At 39.2% G+C, this 21,762-nt stretch overlaps 1 protein-coding gene across 4 annotated transcripts in view; it reads right to left on the bottom strand.

The window, feature by feature from the left end:
- Nucleotides 1-21,762, bottom strand: part of cntn5 (contactin 5) — a 119,002-nt gene that overhangs the window by 7,035 nt on the left and 90,205 nt on the right. For 2 of the 4 annotated variants that reach the window (XM_040037625.1, XM_040037627.1), the window contains 11 exons: nt 18,186-18,313; nt 17,618-17,805; nt 16,123-16,243; nt 12,283-12,441; nt 9,329-9,478; nt 8,576-8,646; nt 1,878-2,112; nt 1,684-1,793; nt 1,389-1,575; nt 1,113-1,225; nt 293-461 (listed from right to left, as the gene is read on the bottom strand). In XM_040037625.1, the coding sequence (XP_039893559.1) occupies nt 293-461; nt 1,113-1,225; nt 1,389-1,575; nt 1,684-1,793; nt 1,878-2,112; nt 8,576-8,646; nt 9,329-9,478; nt 12,283-12,441; nt 16,123-16,243; nt 17,618-17,805; nt 18,186-18,313 (1,631 nt within the window). The remainder of the gene's footprint in view (nt 1-292; nt 462-1,112; nt 1,226-1,388; nt 1,576-1,683; nt 1,794-1,877; nt 2,113-8,575; nt 8,647-9,328; nt 9,479-12,282; nt 12,442-16,122; nt 16,244-17,617; nt 17,806-18,185; nt 18,314-21,762) is intronic. The other 2 variants (XM_040037626.1, XM_040037628.1) reach the window with 1 other exon arrangement.

Below are 21,762 nucleotides of genomic sequence, written 5' to 3'. Positions count from 1 at the left end.
AACTGCAACTGCCTTTAAAATCTGGCTGGTCACACGTAACACTGCAAAGTTTCGGTTCATTCTGTTGCTTAGAAGTTAATTGGCTGTGCAGGAGTAGGAAGGTTTGTGTGGGCGAGGTAATTAAAACAGTATTAGCCAAAGAAAACTTGGCTCGCTGAACAGCTGTGGTGACTAAATTAAGGGCAGGACATAAGATTGCTACAAAGAGAAAACAGCTTGTGCATAGAAATTGGATTTCAGAGGTCATGTAATGTGAGTGAGAAGAGAGGCAACTAAGCAGCTTCCAGCTTACCAGAGGAAGTGACAAGTCGAACTTGGGAGCTGAAGGCTCCCTCTCCCCCTTCACTGAGCGCCCGCACCTCGATGACATAAGTGCCTCCCTCCGGCAGTGAGAGCATGGTTGAAGGGTTAATGGTTCTTGTCACCTGGTTGTGGCCTCTGCCCTCCTGTTTCAGTAACACCTGCATTACATATGCACATTGAAGGTTTACTTCACTTTTTTTTTTTTTCGTATATCACACTAAAAGTGCATTCAGACCCCTATGAAAGAAAAAAATGGTCAAATAAGCTAAGTGTATTTGCAGATATATTCTTATTTGTTACAAGACTAGGTCAGTAGAAATGCTGCAAGCCAATTTTTATTAGAAAGTAGTAGTTTGAATGTAAACCCTGCTGAAGGTAATGGTAATACCTATTGCATTTATATAGTTGTGTATCATAGGTCATTTTTCAATCTTTTCGAGAGGTATCATTTCTCTAAGATACAGTCGGGGAAATAATTATTTGATCCTAATAATTATTCAACTTTTATGTAATGTGTTTTTGTTTTCGTTGACATCCCGTCTCTCTCCATTAAAATGAAACGACCATAAACATTAAAGACTGTTTATTTCTTTGCGAGTTAGCAAACATACGCATTCAGCAGGGGATCAAATAATTATTTGCCACAGTGTATAAACTATAAACACGGCTACTCATGTGGAGACGAGGAGAGTTTGAGATCAATCTTTAGCAAAATCGAGGATAGGATACTTTGTTTGGGAACTTTTCCTCCCTGCATTAACAATTTACCAGATTTTATGTAACTGAACAATATAAGGATGGATCATTACCATGTACCCGATGACATCAGACTCATTGTCTTTTGCCTTCACGGGGTCCCAGCTTAAGGACACGTTGTTGCCCTCCTGAAGCCAGTGAAGGTTGGCTGGTGGCTGAGCAGGAGCTATGGATATAACACAACACCCAAAGTCCAAATTTAAAAAGACTTTAAAAGAGAGCTTCAGCCAACTAGGTCAATTACTACACTTTTTACAGGGAAGCAAACTTAACAAGTAGCCTGTATTCCATATATAGTATTATGAGATTAGTGTCAGTGCTGTACTCACGGGGTTTCCTGGTCTTGGCTGTGACAGCAGTACTGCCAGGACCTTGGCCAATGCTGTTGAAGCCTTTTACTGTAATGGCATACACACTGTTCCCCTCTAATCCTGTCAAGACCATCGATGTCTCATTTTTTACAGTTTGTTGTTTTTTTCCTGACTCCTCCAGCTCCATGTCCTTCCAGTAGCTGACCTATTAATAGAAATTAAGGACAGAACAATGCAAGAAGGAGAACGTTTTACAAAATGTCACACACCGCAAGTGTGCAAAGAAACAATCACAGATATAATTTATACAAACCTCATATCCTCTTGGTTTTCCAGGACCAGGCGTGGGCGATTTCCAAGTCACTCTAATTTCTGAGGAAGAAATGCCGTAAGCTTTCACATCAGACGGCGCTTCCCTTGGCTCTGTAAAACAACAGTGAAGATCTAATGGAGAAAACAACTCCTCCTCTGTCTTTAAAATTCATACAAGCATGAATATTAACTTACCCCCCTCAGCAGAGTGGATGATGACAACTTTGCTAAATGGCCCATCTCCCTTATTGTTGTAGACACCAACCTTCACTTCAAAGGGGGTAAGAGGAGGGAAGGTCTCGTCCCTGTATTTGTACATCGTAGAGTCTGCGGAAGTCACCATCTTCTCCTTCCACCCTCGTGTCCCGTTGGCACGAAATGCAACAATATACCCAAAACCCTCACCATTTTGGAACTCCTCAGATACAGGCTGAAAACACAGAAGGAGGAGACTCAATCACCATGGAGTGTATTTCACTGGTATAAGAATACAAAAGCAGCTCAGCAGCACTTAAACTCTTTGACTGAAAGTGCATCATTTGCACAATTTCCAATCTGGACAGCTTCATCATTGAAAGCAAGGATCTCATTGAATGAAAAAAGAAGTTTCTCCTCTGCGGTAATCCCGTTTAACCAGCTTTCAATTTCCTACCCATTTACTGCAACTGTCTGCCAGTATTAATAAAGATGCAGTCAGTCTTGAGCAATGGAAACAAATCATATCTGGCTCAGTTGTGCCCATTATGTAGCTATTTATCTTTCCATGTCTGACAGGAGGATTTTGGGGACACGGGTTTCCAGTGATTATCTGTGGTTTTCCTATAGTGGTGAAACTGGGAAGTGTCTTCCACAGCTGCTCTGTACTTCATCAAATCAAGTGCCAATTTATTAAGTGAGCTAGAATCTAATTAAAATATGAGCTGCAGGGATTAAATCTTTGGCTAAATTTAATAAATGACAAACACCTGTATACCTGTTTTTGGCAAGTATGCTGCATTTGCTGTAATGTGTTGATTTGCATAAGCTTCAGAGTGATACAGTCCCCTGAAGGCATCACCCGCATTAGCTATCTGGTCTGTAGGGGGATTGCGCGGGAATAGAGATGTAGTTCACATTTCATTCGACAATGACCAATCACCGTGACTGCCTAATTACAGGGATGATCAGTGGAAATGAATTAGCTTCCATCAAAATTATTCTCACGTCTGGCAGAGATTTGAAAGAGATGCCAAGGAACACAGGTCTTTACAAAACAGCATGAACAAATTAGCTAGTTAAGTTCAGAAAGACTTTGGGATGTGAGATAGTCACAGATAAGTGTAGACAGAGTTTGAACTGAGGTAAGTCTTAAGGCTCAGTGATGGGGACTATGGAGGCATCACTAATGGTCCTCCCTTTGGCTACAAGTGTAAAAGCAGTCTCTCGCAGTCGCCTCTAAAGAGATGGCTGAATGAAGCTGCAGAGACTGTTTAGTCATTCATCCTGCTTAATAACCCTGCCCACCATGGCTGTCCAGGCTCTGACAACTTTCCACAGATGATTGGAAAGGCGGAACTGCCATGCGCTCACATGCCCTGACTGCCAAAAAGGGCTAACATTCCTGCTCCGTCTCCTCTAATATCCATCTCCATTGATCACTGACAGAGTCTTGATTTATTTCCAAAAGCATTTAGCAGAAGCAAGAACAAATAGGGTAGAGCTAAAACTACTTAAAATGCCAAGAACCAGAAGGAGGCTACTGTATCAAAGTGAAGTGTCTCAGCATTGTGCTGTGATTCTCTCGAAAACTGACACACTTCCTGATGGGTGACCAATTCTTGTACCCCAAAATTGGCAGAGAGACAATATAATTCTTGAAGAAGCACTTAAATTTTTCACTGTTGTAGGCTCGCTACTTCACAAGTGACTTGATCTGACTGGAGAAAATGTCTGAATGAAAACAAATGAGGAGACTGAATAATGTTCGCTCTCACTTTTATGCCGAGCCACTCGTGGAAGAACCTAATTCTTCAGATCATGGATGTGCGTGAACGAAAGTCACAGCTATAACCTTATGAGGAGAATCGTGAGCAAGAAATTGTTGTTTGTAATTATTTAAATTCACGCATGACTCATAAGGGCTCTTTATTAGGCTTTTGTGTCCTACCAAGCATCAATCGTTATTTTATGAGCTTTATGCGTCCCTCAACATGGGGCGCTATGGTATTTATAAGATGGATGTCATTGTGCTATACTAGCCAAGCTAATGACACTCTTGAGTTATAAATAGGAAATGGTCTACCACCAAACAGCATCCCATCTGGAATGGACATTATCCCCCATAATGTGCCATGGAGGTGCACATCTCCTGATGTGAAGGTTATCTTCCCAGTGGCAGTTGGGCTCCCATACTTAATAACTACAAGAATAACTGTCAGTTGCCTCTACATCTGTTCACTGGTCCCCTGTTAATGTATCCTTCAGCTGATCTCAATTGCAAATTCTCAGCAATTGCTCATAGCAATTCAGTAGCTGCATTGGCCTGAATCTGGCTGAGAGCCAGGCTGTCCACTTGGAAATGGTTCATACTAATATCCCGCTTACTTGTTGTGAAACTTATTATATTTTCTACAACTATTGTAGCTTGAGATTACAAACAGATTTTCATAAACACCTCTGGATTTAGAGAGCATGACGCTAAGAGTCAAGGTTAATCTTTACTGCGCCTCTCTGGTGGGACCAAATTTTAAATTCAGTACATCTTAATCACTTGCCAGACTGATGTAGCTCTGTGTAGTAAACGGCCCAGCTGGCCGTCTTTGAACTGTGTCAGCAATTTTTGCAATTATTACCAAGTTGCGCCCTCTAATTTTAAGATCCGTGATGTTTAAGCAAATTTCTCAAGGCTAAATTAGAACCCTGTTTAAAATGCAATGAGCTATGATCTTGAGCCACTCCTTGGCCATTGTTAATAATAAGCTTGTAATAAACCTGGTAATATTGCCACAGCTCCCAACACATCATCTATACATGTTGAAATGCAGAGCCATTTATAACCACAATCTGCACATGTGCTGGAAATGACTGTAGACAGATGTTTAGTCTGTTATCTCGTGTATGTTCTGCCTTTGTACAACAGCCAGTTCAACGGTTGGTCCTGAGGAAAACTATTCTGTCCCGGTGGGCCAATGACTTTCCATATCTGAGTATAAATTCAATGAAAGTCAGAGAAAATCATCCAGTATATCACAGCAGATGGGTCTCCCACGTCTCTGTGTCTAAATGGAAAAAGGTCACTTTGCCCTAATGATGAATGTTCACCTGAGCCCCTCACAGCTCACATGGCATCCTATGTGATATACCCCCCTAGGAAAGGCAAGGGAGATAATGTGCATCTCCCTTGCCTTTCCTAACAAAAGGGTCAATGCTGCCTTGGAGTTCAGTGCATCACCACCTGGGTTATTTTATCTTTGTTTCTACAGCTGAGGAACTTTCCAGTATGTAGTGCAAACTGTTGTGTTTGTTGGAAATGACAGCTGCAGTAAGTTACAGTAACAAAGAAGCAGAGAAATTCTTTTCAATCAGCAACACACCGAGGGCCCAAGCTTCAAGAACTTTTGAGTTTAGGGTGTAAAAGCGCACTTTGGTCTGCTTTTGACCACCTACACCTGACACAGCTGATGAGAAAGAATTCTGTAGTGCTACAGCTTATTTCACGGTAGTATAGTTAAATGTGGTTTACCTCTTTGTTTCTGGTGTTCAATAAAAAAATAGATAATCTTACAGTTATGTCTTCTCTATGCAACAGTGCACAATTGTATTTGGTTTGCAAATCAGTCCCACTGTCGTGCCACATGTAGAATGGAAGTAGAAATAAAAATGTATTCTTATATAAAAAATATATAACTTAGGGTTATCAAAATTCATTTTCTAGTTTTTAGGAAAATTTTAACATTTTTTCCAAAACATCGCTGCAATCAAGCATACAGACTATGCACACCTGGACTGTAATTAGAACTGCACACCTCCAGGTGTTACTGTGGCCAGACATGTTCAGAAGAAGATGGAATGTGCAGCTGTTTTCCCTGGTTGCCCGGTGTTGTGAATGGAGACACAAGGGGGAAACTGACATGAATGGTTTGTTTTGAGGAAATTATCAGTGGAGAAATCATTTCTAACGGATCTACATGTTTTTCAACAGACTTCAATGTGCGAACCGTAACAATCTGTCAAGAACACGGCCGATTACTTACAGTAGAATAATTAATCAAAATGAAAAGGTTGGTGAACATAAAAAAACAGGTTTGGGTATTTTGCAACAGTCAGGTGTTTGATTAATAACTTTTGGAGTGAATGCCGGTATTAGTGGCTTGACACTGGGAAACACTGCTTGTTAGAAACTTTATAACGTGTACACACAGAAGGTGTAGTGGGCCAATAAAAGCAACAATGCCATGACAAGAAACTGTATGTGTTAGTTTTGTGATGTGCTGAAAGTGGACAGATGAACAATGAATAAATAATTCAGGTTTCAAGAGCTTTGTATTTCACAAAAGGAAACGATAAAAACTTATGTGAACTCGACACTTGCGCTCTCAGCAGGTAAGCCTTGGTTGTGGGTAAAACACACTCATGTTTGACACCATTCTGTCACGGTCCTGGGCCTGTGGCCCAGTGTTTTGATTCTATATTATTGTTTATTGGGCTGTTTTCCTTTTGGTTCTTGGCTTATGACTACTGGTGTTTTGGTTTCTGTTCTATATTTCTTAGCTTGTGTATTCCTTTGCCTCCTGTCTCTCCTGTGTATTTTGGTTCTAGCTTTCCAGTTTAGGTTTTCTGTTTGGTTTTGCTTTGGTCAGCAATAAAGCTGCCTTCAAGTTCACGTTTTGCCTCCATGAGTCCTGCATTTTGGGTCCAATTCCTGCCTGCCACACAGCACACCATGACACATTCTCGGTAGTTGGCCACTCTACCAACTCATTATTGAGTTGTCTCCTTTCACTTTGGGGCACATGAAGTCACAAACAGCTAGAACTGAAGAAGCAACCTCAGTGTTTTCAAGTTCATCCTTCAACTTATGCCTACATGTAAATAGAGCCCTGCTGTTTATGAACTATGGCCTTTGCACATTGTCTAAAGACATGTTAATTTTGGAAGTTTTAAGTGAGTAGAAAATGTCTAATGAGGTATATTTGTGCACTACACAATTTTCTCTGATACCTACAGTACTGTGATAAAGCTGAGTCACCCCTCATCTTGTTACCATTTTGCTTCCAAGAAGCCAGACTTTCTTGTAAAGTTAAGTTGTTTTTACTTTCAAAGTTTTCCTTTGGACATTGGCTGCTTTTTCCATCATTTTTTGGCCTAGTCCTTGTATCTGAACATTTTAAGAGGAATGTTTCCCTTTCTTGGTTAAGCACTTAACACTGACCTATGTTGTGTTATATGACCTTATATATTCAAGCACAGAAAAGTCACCTGAATCGAAAGATGAACCAGTTCTGTGTCTAGAAATTCCGTAGCAAAAACAACATATCCGTGTATGTTAGCACATTTCCAATTTTTCCAAGGAAAATATAAAGAAATGAGAGTTGACTCTCCACTTTTGCACAGTGCTGTATCCCAAACTTGGTTCTTACAAAAGGAAATGTAAAACCTTGTATTAGCAGGATAGTGTAATCACAGGTACTATTAATTTGTTCTATACAAGAGTCACAACTTCTCTAAGATCTCGTTTTATTTTTTCGAGCTGCTGAAACTTTTGTCTATGTGTTAATTAGATCTCACGCTGATGGTTCTGGGAATAGCATGACAATCAAATGCAAGTCCCTAAAAACACAGCGAGCGTTACTGCAGCTAGTCATCGCATCTCACCTCAAGTGAATGCAACTGACTGGAAACGAATGCAATCATCTGTGTATCGTGAAACCATCAGACCATTTCCTTCAAGCTTAGAACCACAAGGACTACCGTCATCCATCAACCATGCTTTATCCTCCTTAATAATGTCTGACAAGTATTCCCAGGAAGTGAAGTTTTTTAGGATGAGCAGCACATGCAGCTCATGTGACGGCAACATCTACATGATTATTAGATGATATGCATTTTTTTTCTTTTTAGTAGTCACTGTTAAACAGTGAATAAAGTCAGAAATGTACTTAGTGATGTTTACAATAAACCTTCTTGCAGTGGGCTCGTTTTTACTCTCGGATTACATTACTGATTCTCATCATGCTGTTTCAGACGCGTCTAGGCGATGATAAATTTCCTTACACAGAGTCCCATTATCACATTTTTAATCCTAGTGAGTAATACTTCCTCAAGTTAAATGATGAATATTTACAGGCTATAGATGTCTTCTTATGTTTACTCATGTAAATGATCCTAAAAATAATCATCATGATGTGCCTTTATGCATGTGGGTTTCCACTACCAGAGGCACTGCTTTGTTCTACAGGGTCACAGGAGAAAACGAGAGGCACTATTTTATGAATCCAGAGAATAAAAGTAATCGGAGATAAGATAATAAAAATGGTATTAGTATTTCTAAATCCTTTTGGGGTAACATTTATTATCAGGGTAACTTTGACTTGCACTGATTATTGCAGTCATTATTCCTTGTTCTTCTATCTTCAATCTGGCCTCAAGACATTGACAAGCTTTTTATAAGATTCTGTAAAAACAGGAGTATGTTTATATATTTAGCATCTTGAATTTCAAAGAAAAATCCTTCTATATGTTATTTATGTGCTATTTCTGCTTATGATTATACGGTCTCAGAGGAATTCCAATGTTTGGATCTTGTGCTCGTGAGAAGTATTATTTTTAAATTAAGGGATTTGCCTTTAACACATTTAATTCATTCGTTTATTTTGCACATTGTCAAACTTGAGTGAATTGGACAGAAAACCTACCTCCCACGAGATGACCAGTTCATGTCTGCGCCCATTTCCTCCACTAACGTTTGATGGTGCCACTGATGGGACTGTGGAAAACAGAGAGGTTAACACTGACTACAAAATCTCCTTTTTTAAAACTATAGTCAAAGCATCAGAAAACAGCTAAAAAAAAAAAAACTACCTTATTTGGTGGCTGTGCCTTCACTGAAACATCTGTCAATCAAAGTGAGAGCTATTGTAGGTTTCCAGTGCTGTGTTTTGAACTGGAACCTATTTGTTGACATTTAGATCACGTATTGTAACTTTGGGATGGATTACCACAACTGTGCGTAGATACAGCTATTAGTCTGTTAATTACGCTGAAGAGATGGGACAGATTAAATAAGCCACTTTGAAATGACCACTGACCTTTATAATTATTGCATTTTGCAGACAGAAAATGAGCAGTTAGTGAAGCAGCACAGTGAATTTTTGCTCACCGTAAATGCTATATTTTGCTGTGTTGTTGCCTTGGGGCTTTAAAAGCCTGGCTGCTTTTACAGAAACACTAGACTTGTTGAAATTCACATTCATAAGCAGCTTACTTTCAACGTCCTCCCCAATTAAAATAGAGTACATAAACAGTGGGAATACAACATGGGTCTGAAGTGGCATATGGGGGCAACAGCTAAGCTCTCTAACAGCAATAAGTTATCAACTGGATTTTGAATTGACTATAATAAATATAATTGTGCTCTTACAGCTGATGTCTGTCAAAATCTGTATTACCTGCTTCTTTAGTTCTAACTCCTCTCGAAGGTGCACTAGGATCTCCGGTCCCAATTGCATTGGTGGCCACCACTCTAAATTCATATTCCACCCAGGGGTTGAGCTCCACAGCCATGGCTGACTCCATGTCTCCTGTCACTGGCTCTGGGTCTGCACACAAGAGTATTTCCTGTGCGTTTATTTATTCAGAACAACGTTGCAGTTATAGCACTTCAGTTTTCCTTATGTACAGTATATAATAGGTAAGTACCCTAAGTGCCAGCTTAGCGCTTTAAAGGTGTTTGCAGAAAGCACATTGAATAAATCAGTAAGGTATCATATGCCTTTTATAAAATCCTCTCCAAAGAATAGTATAGCATGCAATAAACAGAAATAAAATGCAACCAGGAGAGGCCAGAGGTTTTTTTTATGGCCAAACAATCAAAGGTTTTGACTTCAATCATGCAACTAAGTAAGTGTTTCACTGTGAAAAGCCACTGAAACAGGCAAGAAGTGGCACAGATCTGGAAGAGCAACACAGCCTGGATTGTGGCCTACAAAATTTTTTTTTTTTTTTTTTTTTTACAAAGTCTGTTGACAAAGTCTACATATGAAAACATACTGTGCATAACATTTCTTAAATCTAATCCTGTCAAACTGTAGGATGACATAAAAAAGGGTCACAATTTATGCCTGTATGCAAAATGTCAGTGTTGGGAGATTTTAACCTGCCTTTCAGTTAAAAACTAGTGTGAACTAAGATTCCTTTGTTCTTATGGACTGTACAACTTCTTTATCATCCTCACAGATTCACTGTGACTTGTTATATTTTCACACCAGGTGGTGATGTTACACAATTTGCTTTAAAGGTGATATATGGCATTTTGACGCATGAACAACAGCTTAAAACGTTACACAGAGTGAAGGTGATTTCAACCATTTTTTGCAGTTTCAGCAGAACAAACCAATGCAATTAAATTACAGCCTCAGACTAAAGGAAAAAAAATAAATCAGATTTTATGAATGTATTTATAATAGAATTACAAGGAGATAATGCAACTAATCTAGTTGCTTCAGCACTGCCATAATCAAGCGTTGTCAATATTGATCCTGCAATAACAAACAAACATTGACTGAAAGCATATCCATGTCACAAATGAACCAGAGGTCTCTAAAGCAGTGGAGCTTACACTCTTATCATTCACAGCGGCTCACAATGAGATCACTCTGTCAAGCAGGCTGCTCTCCAAACATGAGCTGATAACTCTGTTTGTAAGGAGCAGGAGCTAAAAACCCAATCCCCTTCATGCTAATCTTAACAAGTTCAACACTGACAATATATCAGAGAGACCTAATTGTGCTTTATCAAATTAAATGTAGTTGAACAGACATGATGTGAGAGGAGGGTATACAAAGTATGATTTATATATCTGTGGGGATGAATCATTATCACACCTTAAACTCTGCTATAATTATCACACGCCATATTAAGATGGATTACACACGACGCTTAGCAAGCCTTCATTCTTTAATGCTAAGTGATAGTAATTGATGGCTATTCCATGTAGTTACAGAAGAAAAGGATTTCTTTCTAAGCACTGAAAGTGCGTTTTTTACTAAATGAACATAGATCGGTTTTATAATTCAAGCCCAAAAGGTTAATTTCCTACTTACTGCTGACATGACACTGACTAAAATTCACACCAGTGACATTTGATATGTGCTCAGATTACTTTCTGCTGAGCACCTCTGAACAATAGCCGAATTCAACTAGAAAATGACAGAAAACTATGTTTCATGTTCTTTATTAAGACCGACTAGCTGTCGCACTACAGCACCAGCCTCAAAGACTGAAACAAACGGGCGCATCAGCCACATCTCCTCCTTCGCTTAGTGTCTGCAGGAAGATGAAGTGACTCTTGCTCAACACGCACAAGGCAAGGAGCAAAATGAAATTACCCTTTTGAGAACAGTGGTATGAGTGCAAGAGGGAAGGGTAATATGTTGTATTAGTTAATAAGTGTTCTTATTTAAACTTGTACTACTGTACTACTACTTGGTAAGACAGTATTTCTTTTTAAAGCCATAAGCATTGTCGGGATATGACAGTGCGATTTTGTTGGAAACTGCAGTTTCAAAAATAGTCAATTCCAACAGAGTCTCATTTTAACTTTACTGGAAAAAATAAGCATGTTTACAACTTGACATAAATGATCCCCATAGTTAATTTTAGCCTAAGACAACTTCATAGATATCGACTTTTAACATATCTTCTTGTGATTTGTTTAATTGTACTACTATACACGACAAGAGCATTTTTAAAGCCTTCTAAAATTAAAAAAATTAAATATTTAATATTACAGTTAGTTAGAAATGCACTTGCTAACCAGGTTATCTAGAAACAAATTCACCAACTTCCAAGGTGCAAGGAGAAAAGCACTAAGCCTGAAGAGATAAAACTTGAACACAGACAGTAAGCAATCATACACAGTCGTAGAGGTAAGTTCAGCTGCATATTCATGACTCACATGGACAAGCAGATAAACTAGAACTAAAATAAACTCGGACTGCACTGGAGTGACTTCATACTCTGTTAGGCATAGCCTTCATTCAAACACTTGAATGAATGAAACAGTGAATACGATCAATTTGCTTCTTATTTATCCTATCGTATCCTATTCCTACTGTTAAAAATCTCACATGTAGAAGGCAATGTTTACATGGGCATCAGAGAGCACTGTTTTCATAGTTTTTTCTATAGCAACTGTTTAAAACGAGGAATTCAAACTTTTAATATAAGTAAGAGAAGATTGCCAAAGAAAATTGTATTTGTTTCTCTTGAAAACAGTAACCTTGATCTAGTTGGATTGATTCTCTATCTTGGTATAGAACTTTGGGCAGGATTACGACCTTTGTATATATCCTCACATTAACCTCCCAGATCTACAGGCTGCAATTTGCTCCTTATTGATTACCTGTTTTGACAGTTTGCCAACCTAATGAAAATGGGCTTCGGGCCTGTATATTATAAGTGCTGATGGGGCTGTGGTTGTCGACGCCACGTGTCCACGACAGAGTGGCTGTGGTGTCTGTGATCTCCTCCACTATCACCACTCCAGGTGGTCCGGGGGGGCCTGGTGGAAGAAAAAGGAGACACAGATAAAACATGTTTGAAAGTTTAAAAGAAAAACGCTTCTGAAATGGCCACGCAAAAAAGGAAAAAACCAAACAATCATCAATCTTTGCTGCTGTTTGAATCAATTTTTAAGCTGGCCCATTGTGATGTTTTCATTATGGGCTGTTATAATTAGATACACTAATGGATGCAACTGCGGAAGCATTAGGAGGGAAATGCAGCTGTGCGTGTATGGTGACAAAACCAGCTCCCTGTTGTAATCTTTACACAAACAGACACCAGACAAGAACACAACATACTAAACTGACTAAAGTGAAGCAGGATGCAGGTTGACACAGATTCATTGCCAAGGATTTGACGATGATTAAGGGATAGTGACGCTTCCTTTTTTGGATTTTTGGAGGGAATTGCCAGTTCTGCTCAGCGTGACTGGACGGCAGACCTTCCTCTGTTTTAATACAGCTGAACATATGTTTACCTAAGTCTTCAGAGGTAAACGTATACTGCAGCTAAAGCAAACATCTAAGGACTCTAGAGGGAACAGCTGTAAATGAAAAAGCAGACAGGTGGCGCGCTCAGTGAAAATCAATCTACTGCGTCCCCCCAAAAGTGCCCATGAGAAAGCTACACTGCAAGGGCCATTTCTTTGCACTGTGGGATCCAAATAATTACCGTCATAGGCGTCTATCTGGAATGTTTTGCCAGTGTTTGGGCAGTGAATGAGTTGATTTCTATTAGCTACAGCTAGTTAGCAGCTTAAGCTTTTACAGGTAGGAGACAACTTACTGTTTATTTTATGTCCTTACTTATTAATAGTACATGGTATTTAAATGTTGTATCTGCAGATGATGCAGATGCTTAAAATAACAATTTGAATTGTAGATGTTTTGTATCTTGGAAACAAAGATATTTTCATTATATATAAAAAAAAAACTGAAGTCTGCATGCAAATAACTGCATCAACTCAAAATTAATGTGAACGATACATGCTAGCCATTGCCAGTGATAAATACCATCCTTTCTGCAGATGTGCAGTTGACAAGACAAATATCCACCTATAATGATGTCCGGGGGATGCATTCGTGCTTCTCTACCATGTTTTATATTTTTTGTTATTAACTAATGCATTTGTTTTGTTTTGTCAGCTGTAATGAAAACATATTAAACTGTGGCTCATAACTAGGGGTGCATATTAAATCGCATATTTTACATACTAATAATAGCACAGATAATATTTCATTTCAAGGGAGCTGTGTTGCAAATCCCCCCCACCCGTTTTTCATCCCAAGTTACCTGTCTGATTGCTCACCATAGGTTTTCTAATAAAAGTGAAAAATCCACAATGTCAAATAAAAAAAAGAAAGAAGAAGAAGTAAAATAACGACAGACAAAACTATTTTTGTTGTACTAGGTTTTAGTGGAGTTTCTGTTCATAGTTCCTCTCCCTTAAAGAATAACTTTCTTTCAAACTATCTCCCCTCTGATTGGCTGGCTGTCAAAAATGAAAAAGAAAAGAAAGTTACTGCTATAAGCCTGAGATGATCATATTAATGACACAGCATCCCTACTCAGTGACATCTTTTTTTTTTTTTTCTTTTTCTTTTTTGTGTCCCGTTTGGATCTTTAGCCATCAGAATTGTTGTCTTAAGGCCAAGAAAGATGCCAAGCGGATTTATTTCACCAAGTGGATCATCATGGCCTTGCCATATTGGTCCATTTGATTGACCTTTATTATAATTATGAATTTATTTTATTTTCGGTTGCTACAAACGGGACAGACATGACTGGGGGATAGGACAGGGAGAAAGAATGAAAGAAAGAGAGGGAGAGAAAGAAAACCAAAGGGGAGAAGAGACGGTGAGAAAGGGGGGGAAGAAAGAAAGAAAAACAAACAAAACACCTGGATCACCTGTATGGAAAAAAAAAAACAGAAGAGAAAGCAAACAAAAAAAAGAGCAACATAATAAAAACAGCACCATCACAATAAACTAGCTAGCAGTAGATAACAGTAGATACTAAATATTAAACGATATTGTGCAGCACGCAAGATAGACAGCACACAATGTGCTCTGAGGCAGCAGCCAAGAAAGGTGTAGTCCGCGTCTGTGAACACCCGTGTGCACACCTGTGTGTACACCTGTGTGTACACCTGTGTGGATCAGCATGCTTGTATTCCAAAGGTTTCTCCATGTAACGATCTGCTAGGGTGTGTGGGGAGCCATAGCCCCGTCCACCAGGGTATGAAGCAGGTATGGAGGAGATCCAGGCCCCAGATATCCAGAGGCCCGAGGAGGACCACCAAAAGGGGGGGAACCGTGCCACCCTCCTGGGAAGAGCTGAGTAGAGCCCCAAACGAGAGGTCACCCAGCAGCTACGGAGCAGAGGCCAGAGGGGGTTGCAGTGGCGTGCCCGCGGGCTCTGCCGGCAGCCAGCTGTGCCAGAGAGGACCGAGCTTCAGGCCCAGAGGCCAGAGGCCTGAGGGCATCCCAACCCCCGGAAGGGGCCCAGCCGGGCCACAGGAGCCAGGCCCTGCCAATCGGCCACCAGGAGTGAGCCGGTACATACATGAGCGCCCAGCCCCAGACGACAAGGACCACCAACACACCAACATCTGAGGGCATCAGCCACCAGCTGAGTGACATACTCAGTGACATCTTTACATATAAGAGTAGTAATATATTTTTTTAGCTGAAGGTTAAAAATATGACTTCATTACTTGAAATTATGACTATTAAATATGAGCGTCAACCATTGTAATTGTTATATATGAGAGAAAATAAAACACATTCGAGGTTTACTTTAAACCCCAACACTAACAGTTTGAGTCTACCTGCACAACAGTATTCCAGTGTCACTCACCAACCACTGATATTAAAGTATTGCCCGATTATAACACAGACAATCAACAGGCAAAGCTTAACTTGACATAGATTTGCTTTCATTATAAATATTCCTGCCATCTCCCATGAAAACTCCTCAGGCAATGAGGCTTAAATAGTGTCACTCATAAAATGATGATTAGCCTGACAATGCATTAATGTGTCATTACAACAGTCAAAAAAAACAAAAAGCCCAGAACTTGCATGGGCAATTTTCAGCAACAATCAAAAAATAACCAACGCATTTGATCACTAGACATTTCAGTCAATCTATTTAACAGCACATAGCAAACCTGTTCATGCAGATGCAACATCTGCTGAGGACATTCACCATGATAATGTAAAATTAGTAGAAATGATCAAAAAGGGGCAATAATGTGGAAGTAGTCTTGGCGCAATTGTCCCCAGCAGGAGCAAATCTCTAATGATCACTGTAATTAACCAACTTCCCAGATGAGCTGCACTTGTAACAAATTGGGCTAATTTAATAGATTCCCAGAAATTGTTAACATTATTTCAGAGAATTACTAACAGCTTTAAAGCACTGGCTCACTAAATTTGAAAGTCTGTCTTGGGCCCACATGGGCCCATATGTTCACCGAGATAGTTTTTCATTATGTCAATGTTCCTGTTCACCTAAAAGCTAGCCAAGTGGCACAGTGACTTGGACTAAATTCTCCAAGAGTGTGCAATACGGTAATTCTGTACTGCAGTTGTGGATTAGTTCAAGAGAAGCAGTAAGTCGCCAGCAATAAAGAGCGCGCAAGACGTCACAGTGTACTGCCAGATAACAAGCTTACCTCGCACAAGAAGTTCTGCCTCTGCAAATACAGTGTCAGCGCTGGTCTGGGCTCTGCACCCGTATTTCCCAGCATGCTTCAACAAAATGTTCCTAATCATCAGATCCACTGTTGAAGACTGCTGCAATTGGGAAAGGAAAGCATTAAAAAGTTAGGTATTAGGCAAGCCTAAATGTGCTCGACACAAAAAGTGTGATTCCTTTACATCTTGTAGAGGCTCATGTGGCTTGAAAAATTCCTGTTTAATTCAGGTGCTTGCTTGGTGCTACATTCTTCAGCTACCCGTATTTTCTCTCTGCTGAAATGAGAAATGCCTAAGGCAAGACTGGGAATAATTCAAAGTCTACAGGCAGCTGTTTAGCAGGAAACCTGATTAAAATTACAAACCATGCATCAGCCAGGCTTCTGTTGTGCCTGTAAAGAATTGTCACTGCAAATACTTCCTCCCTAGAGGACAGGTTGTAGCAGAGGACATATCAGGGCAGATGTGATTTTAACATCCTCTGTTGATAAAGGAATAGTGACATAAACAGGACTCCCTGCTAGTAGCTTGCTGATTTGTTTTCAACTTGGTGACCAATTATTTTTTTGCAGAGAGGGAAAAAGCACCTCTGAAAAAACACAAAACTAAATTAACTTGTATAAAAATGTTGCACCTTGAGGCAGAAAATTATATATTGATCTATTGATCATCAATTGATCTGCTGGTCCTAAACAAACAAGTGAAACATAGAGGTCAGAAGCGGTCCAGCAAAAATAACAAAGATAAATATGAAGAAGGTGAAAAGACAAGGTTAGTGAAACAGTCCTGTAGCTGAGGGAAGCCAAAGGTTACATTTCTTTCTGTGTATATTCTGCTTTTGCTGGTACATCGCATATAAAGGATCATTGATCCTGTATACCCTGGTCAATTCTAGAGGATAAAAGTCAAAGAGGAGATACTGTGCTATATTAACTCTAGATGGGAATAACTACCGTGTACTTGTTGTGAGCAGAATCTTAGACTTTGCCATAACCAAGCCAAGCTTGTCAGCTTTGAAGAAAAGCTGACAATAGCCTTACCTCTCATACTAAATCACTGGTGACCCTGATAAACCTTCAAAGCTGAGCCAGTATGAGTCAGTGTCTCATTTTCACAGTTCACAGGTGAAATTCAAAACAAAAGGACTGTCTTTGATATGCATAAATGGGTTATTTATTGACTCGCTTTGATGATACCACAAGGGTGTCTGACCTTTGGCGGACCTGATCCTTTTTCAGGTGTAACAAGTGTTTGGTTCAGTAAGAATACTGGTAGGAAAATTAACTTAAATAGGTTGGTTGACAGGCTCAATGAATGTGGAAAAATTTAAATTAAACAAAAGGGAAAAAAGCCTTCTGTTTACACAGAACATATGGATATTTATGCAGATAATTAGATAGACAGAGATAAATAGTTAGATAGGAACAAAAGCAAATGTGTTAAAATTGCTGTTAATAGTACTATTGCTCTTACTCGGGCTCTTACTGTTTGGATGTATTCAAAGTGGCCACCGTCATACTGAAAGTTGATTGGTTTCTGGTTGAAGAACCACTGGAAAGCCACATCCAGTGACGTGTCATGTGTCGCCTTGCAGCTCAGCACCACACTCTCCCCGACAGTCACCTCCACTCTGCTCGGGCTAAGCACCACACGCATGGCCTCTGAAAGCACAAAGCTGCTGCACTGTCACCTCAGGCTAACGGAAGGCAGTGCATTTAGCTGTGACATCAGAGGCAGAGCAATCACGGGAACCCAAGCCTAACCTGGGCAAAAACACTCACCTTTGTCAGATAAATATCCTGGTTAGCTCTGTTCTAAACTGTGCGCAGTGCAGCTATGAGACATACTATTACACTGCTAGAGTGTGTCCTTGTAATATGATTCTTGAATGTGAGAGGCCTTCTTCACGGCTGAGCAAGCACAATAAATTCCCTGGCACCCGAGCAAAGGTGGGGAGGAAAAAATGACATTGGGGACTGTTTACTGGTGGCCGACTTGTGCTAATTTGGCAGAAAATAAAGGCCTTCAGGGCATCACTTACCTTTTACCCACAGTATGGCAGTCATCTCTGCCGAGCCCAACTGATTCTCTGCCCGGCACACATAGTTCCCCTCATCCGCTCGGCTGGAGTTAACAATTTTCAGAGTGTTGTTCCGTAACAGCATAATCCTATAAGAAAGGACACAAAAATCAATACTGGTATGAGAAACAAATTCACATTCAAACAACAAGTTCAAGCATGAGGTTATATGTTTTGGGGTTGTTCGGGTTACAAGAATAGTAACATTCACTATCGGTAAGAGCATATGCAATCTCATGAGATATGCTTGAAATACTAACAACTAGATCTACATCTTAAAGTTGTTTATATAATTCGATTTCAACAAACTATGAAAATAAACACATGAAATAAAGATTAATCATAGTAAAAATGTGAAAATGAATTTGATTTTTTGATACCACTAAATAGCTCCACCATGCACAGGATTAAAGGGAAATGCTTTTAAAGATAATGAGGACAAGGTTTTGATGTCAAGAACAGAGAAAGTTGTTTCTCTGACTTTCAATTTCACTACAATGCGTTGCTATATTTAATCTTTAAAAGAACACAATCAGCTGCAATTTATTCTAATTGCAGAATAATTTAAAAGTCACTGATGAAACATTTCAGTACAAAATCTGCAGAGAACACTACACAAAGTAAAATAATAAGAATAGATGACAAGATTCTTTGTTAGGTATACATAAATAGTGCATTCATCTTACAGACTGCTCATGGTAGCGCCAGAGAAACCTTAAATGTTCATTTAATGTATCTAAAGCAAAAACTGTCAAATGCAGATGTACATGTCACCAAGCTGCCCTCCTTAAATACACACCGGAGACACAAAAAGAAACAGCCACAATCCCACAGCTTTCCCGTCTCCAGTTGAAAGACAATAGTAATTAGGTTTTAACATTTCTCTCTGAGTTGTAAATAACAGCTGGAAAATGCATTGGTTGACATAAGATAGCTGTGGCTGTAACTATATACAAAAAGCCTGAGAGCAGGTGTGTGAGCAGATGGCTATAGAGCAGGATTCATGTTAAAGTATGGCATTGTGACCATGTTGTGATCATGTCACGCTGCTCTCTAGGGCAAACAGATTCCTTTGTGATGTTTATGTTTATGTTATGTCTAATTTTAAACATAAACATCACGGGGAGGTGGTTAATACTTTGAAATTATTGTTAGTTTTGTTTTTTCAAATTCTTGCCTTTGAGGCAAGATATATAAAAGTGTATGAACTCGCACCATTGGCAACTGAGGTGCATCCACGTACTTTTTCTTTTTAATTAGAAAATTAATTTCACTCGTCAAAAATAACAAGGGGGTGTGAGGTTTTCCGGTCTTTTGCCGTAATTTAATTCACATTATTTGGCATTCACATTTACAACACTGAGCACTTTCATCATGGGCAAGGTGATTAAAATTGGCAAGGGGATCTTCACGAGGGCGTGACTAAAAAATCTTGCCACACATACACAATTCTGTGGCAATCTGCAGCCAGGAGACATTTTTCAAATTAGCGTAAAAAAATTTACATCTGACAAGGACACTGAGGCAGAAAGGACAAGATAGGGAAGGCTGGGTAAACAGAATATGTGATGTAAACATAAGAAGATCACAGCTAAACTATAGGATTTGAAAACTTCATCTAAAGAAAGATCTCTGAAGTGAAATAAAACAGATTGCAACAATATAATAATTCACATATGAAATTAGTAACCTATTTAAATTATTTGTGGAAAACATTTTGCAATAATAAAAAAAATGGTGAAATTATGCTCTTCCTGATTGGCTCTCAAACAAAGTGTTTGTAGATTTCAAATGAGTCTGCCATGTGCTTTCAAACTAATAGGATTAATACTTTCTATTTAAGAGACAAAAGCCCTGAACATTAGTGGAAATCCATGTTAATTACAAACCTTCATTAAGTCAGCACAGCTGTCAATGCCAGATAAACGTGACGCTCGATTCCTCCCGGTCTTTCATGAATAGGACGTCTCTACACCCATAAACTCTTTACTATTGGTAATGGCAGAAAATCCTTACAGGAGTCACTCTGACCAAGACCTGCAAACGCATATCTCCTCGTCTCTATTTTGGATTTTTCAGATAGAAATCGTCCTCTCACAAGATTGATCTCCATTTGAACAGCACCTCCCACAAACACACAATTACCTGCTTAACCTACTATAGCGACCTTAAGTTGCAATGCATAAGATGTCAAATTGTAATTAGATCTGAGTCTGCGATTATCAAAACACTGAATATGTTAAGAGAAAATCTATACGAAAATGTGAAACACTGATTGTAGAGCTTATAAAGAAAAAAAACAACAACAACACCTCACAAATATAAAGGTCGCACTTTATAGTGAATTATATATTACTAGGAGGGGAGAGATTAGCAATTTCAGACAGTTTATTTGAAGTTAGATATTAAACAAGATTAAGGTTGTGTAGTGATATGAAAAACATCTGCAAAGGTTTGACAAAAACCTTAGCGTCATTAATCACGACCCATCCATCAGTTGCAAGAAAAATGTCAAAAAGAACCCTATGAAGACTATTTTAAATTTAATCGAAAATGAAATAAATAGCACAAACTTCCACTAACCTCTGAAACGGTCCTGATAAACTAATCCCTGAATATTCTTCCACCTGTTAGAGAAAGGAAGATTTGTCCCTGCCTGTTTGAAGGAGCCACATACTGAGGATCTGATTATCAACTGGCTGTCCTTGCTGTGAGGCTGTTCAACAGACTGCTGAATCTTGGCCGATAAACAAAGGTTCCATTCTCTCACTCAAAACTTGAGATGCTCAGCCATGACTGATAATTTCAGCGGCGTCGCTCAGTTTGATTGATAGACCCGCGCCTTGCTCAGCCCCCTCTAGGTGCAATGGAGAGATGTTTCTCATAAAAGATGATGCATCAAACTGCATGTGAATTCCAAATGCAATTGTGTGGTCTAAATTGTCAGCATCCTTGAGAAGGAGGTGGGGTTGAGTATGAGTCTCCAGAGCTTTGCCAGTACCTAAGGTGTTTTATTTTAGCAGTGACACTTTATTTCAGTTACAGTAATGAAACTGTGATGTGTTACAACAAGACATGTAGACAATTCCTCAAGGGCCTGAGCTCCAATGATAACAGTGGAATTTATGCCATAAAACTAGGATGAATAACAATATAAAGATATCGAGGGAGACAAACTTTTCATGACTTCATACATATTTTACAGAGCAATTAACTTTCTCTCATAATATTTTATTCTCTAAACTGTACAGATGAACTAAAAATCGGATTCTATTACAAAAAAGAGCTGCGGCACTGTAAATCTACGACTATTCAAAGAAAATGTATGCTGCCCCTCCCAGTGATAAAAGTGGAAATGAATCCTTTGTCAAGTCTAAAAGATTTCTTTCCAAACACTGAAACAATTCTAACAACATATTATTATACAGGATGCTCTACTTAAGGTAGATTATGTGTTTTACATGTTTATCTTAGTTTTTACACAAATACTTGTACATAATCTTAGGCTTGTGGTGATATACTGTTTAAAAGCAAAAAT

This window comes from Simochromis diagramma, unplaced genomic scaffold (assembly GCF_900408965.1).
Source record: "Simochromis diagramma unplaced genomic scaffold, fSimDia1.1 OVJJ01000463.1, whole genome shotgun sequence".
Lineage (NCBI taxonomy): Eukaryota > Metazoa > Chordata > Actinopteri > Cichliformes > Cichlidae > Simochromis > Simochromis diagramma.
Note: the sequence above shows the minus strand (reverse complement) of the source record. Positions and strands in the feature narration are given on the sequence as shown.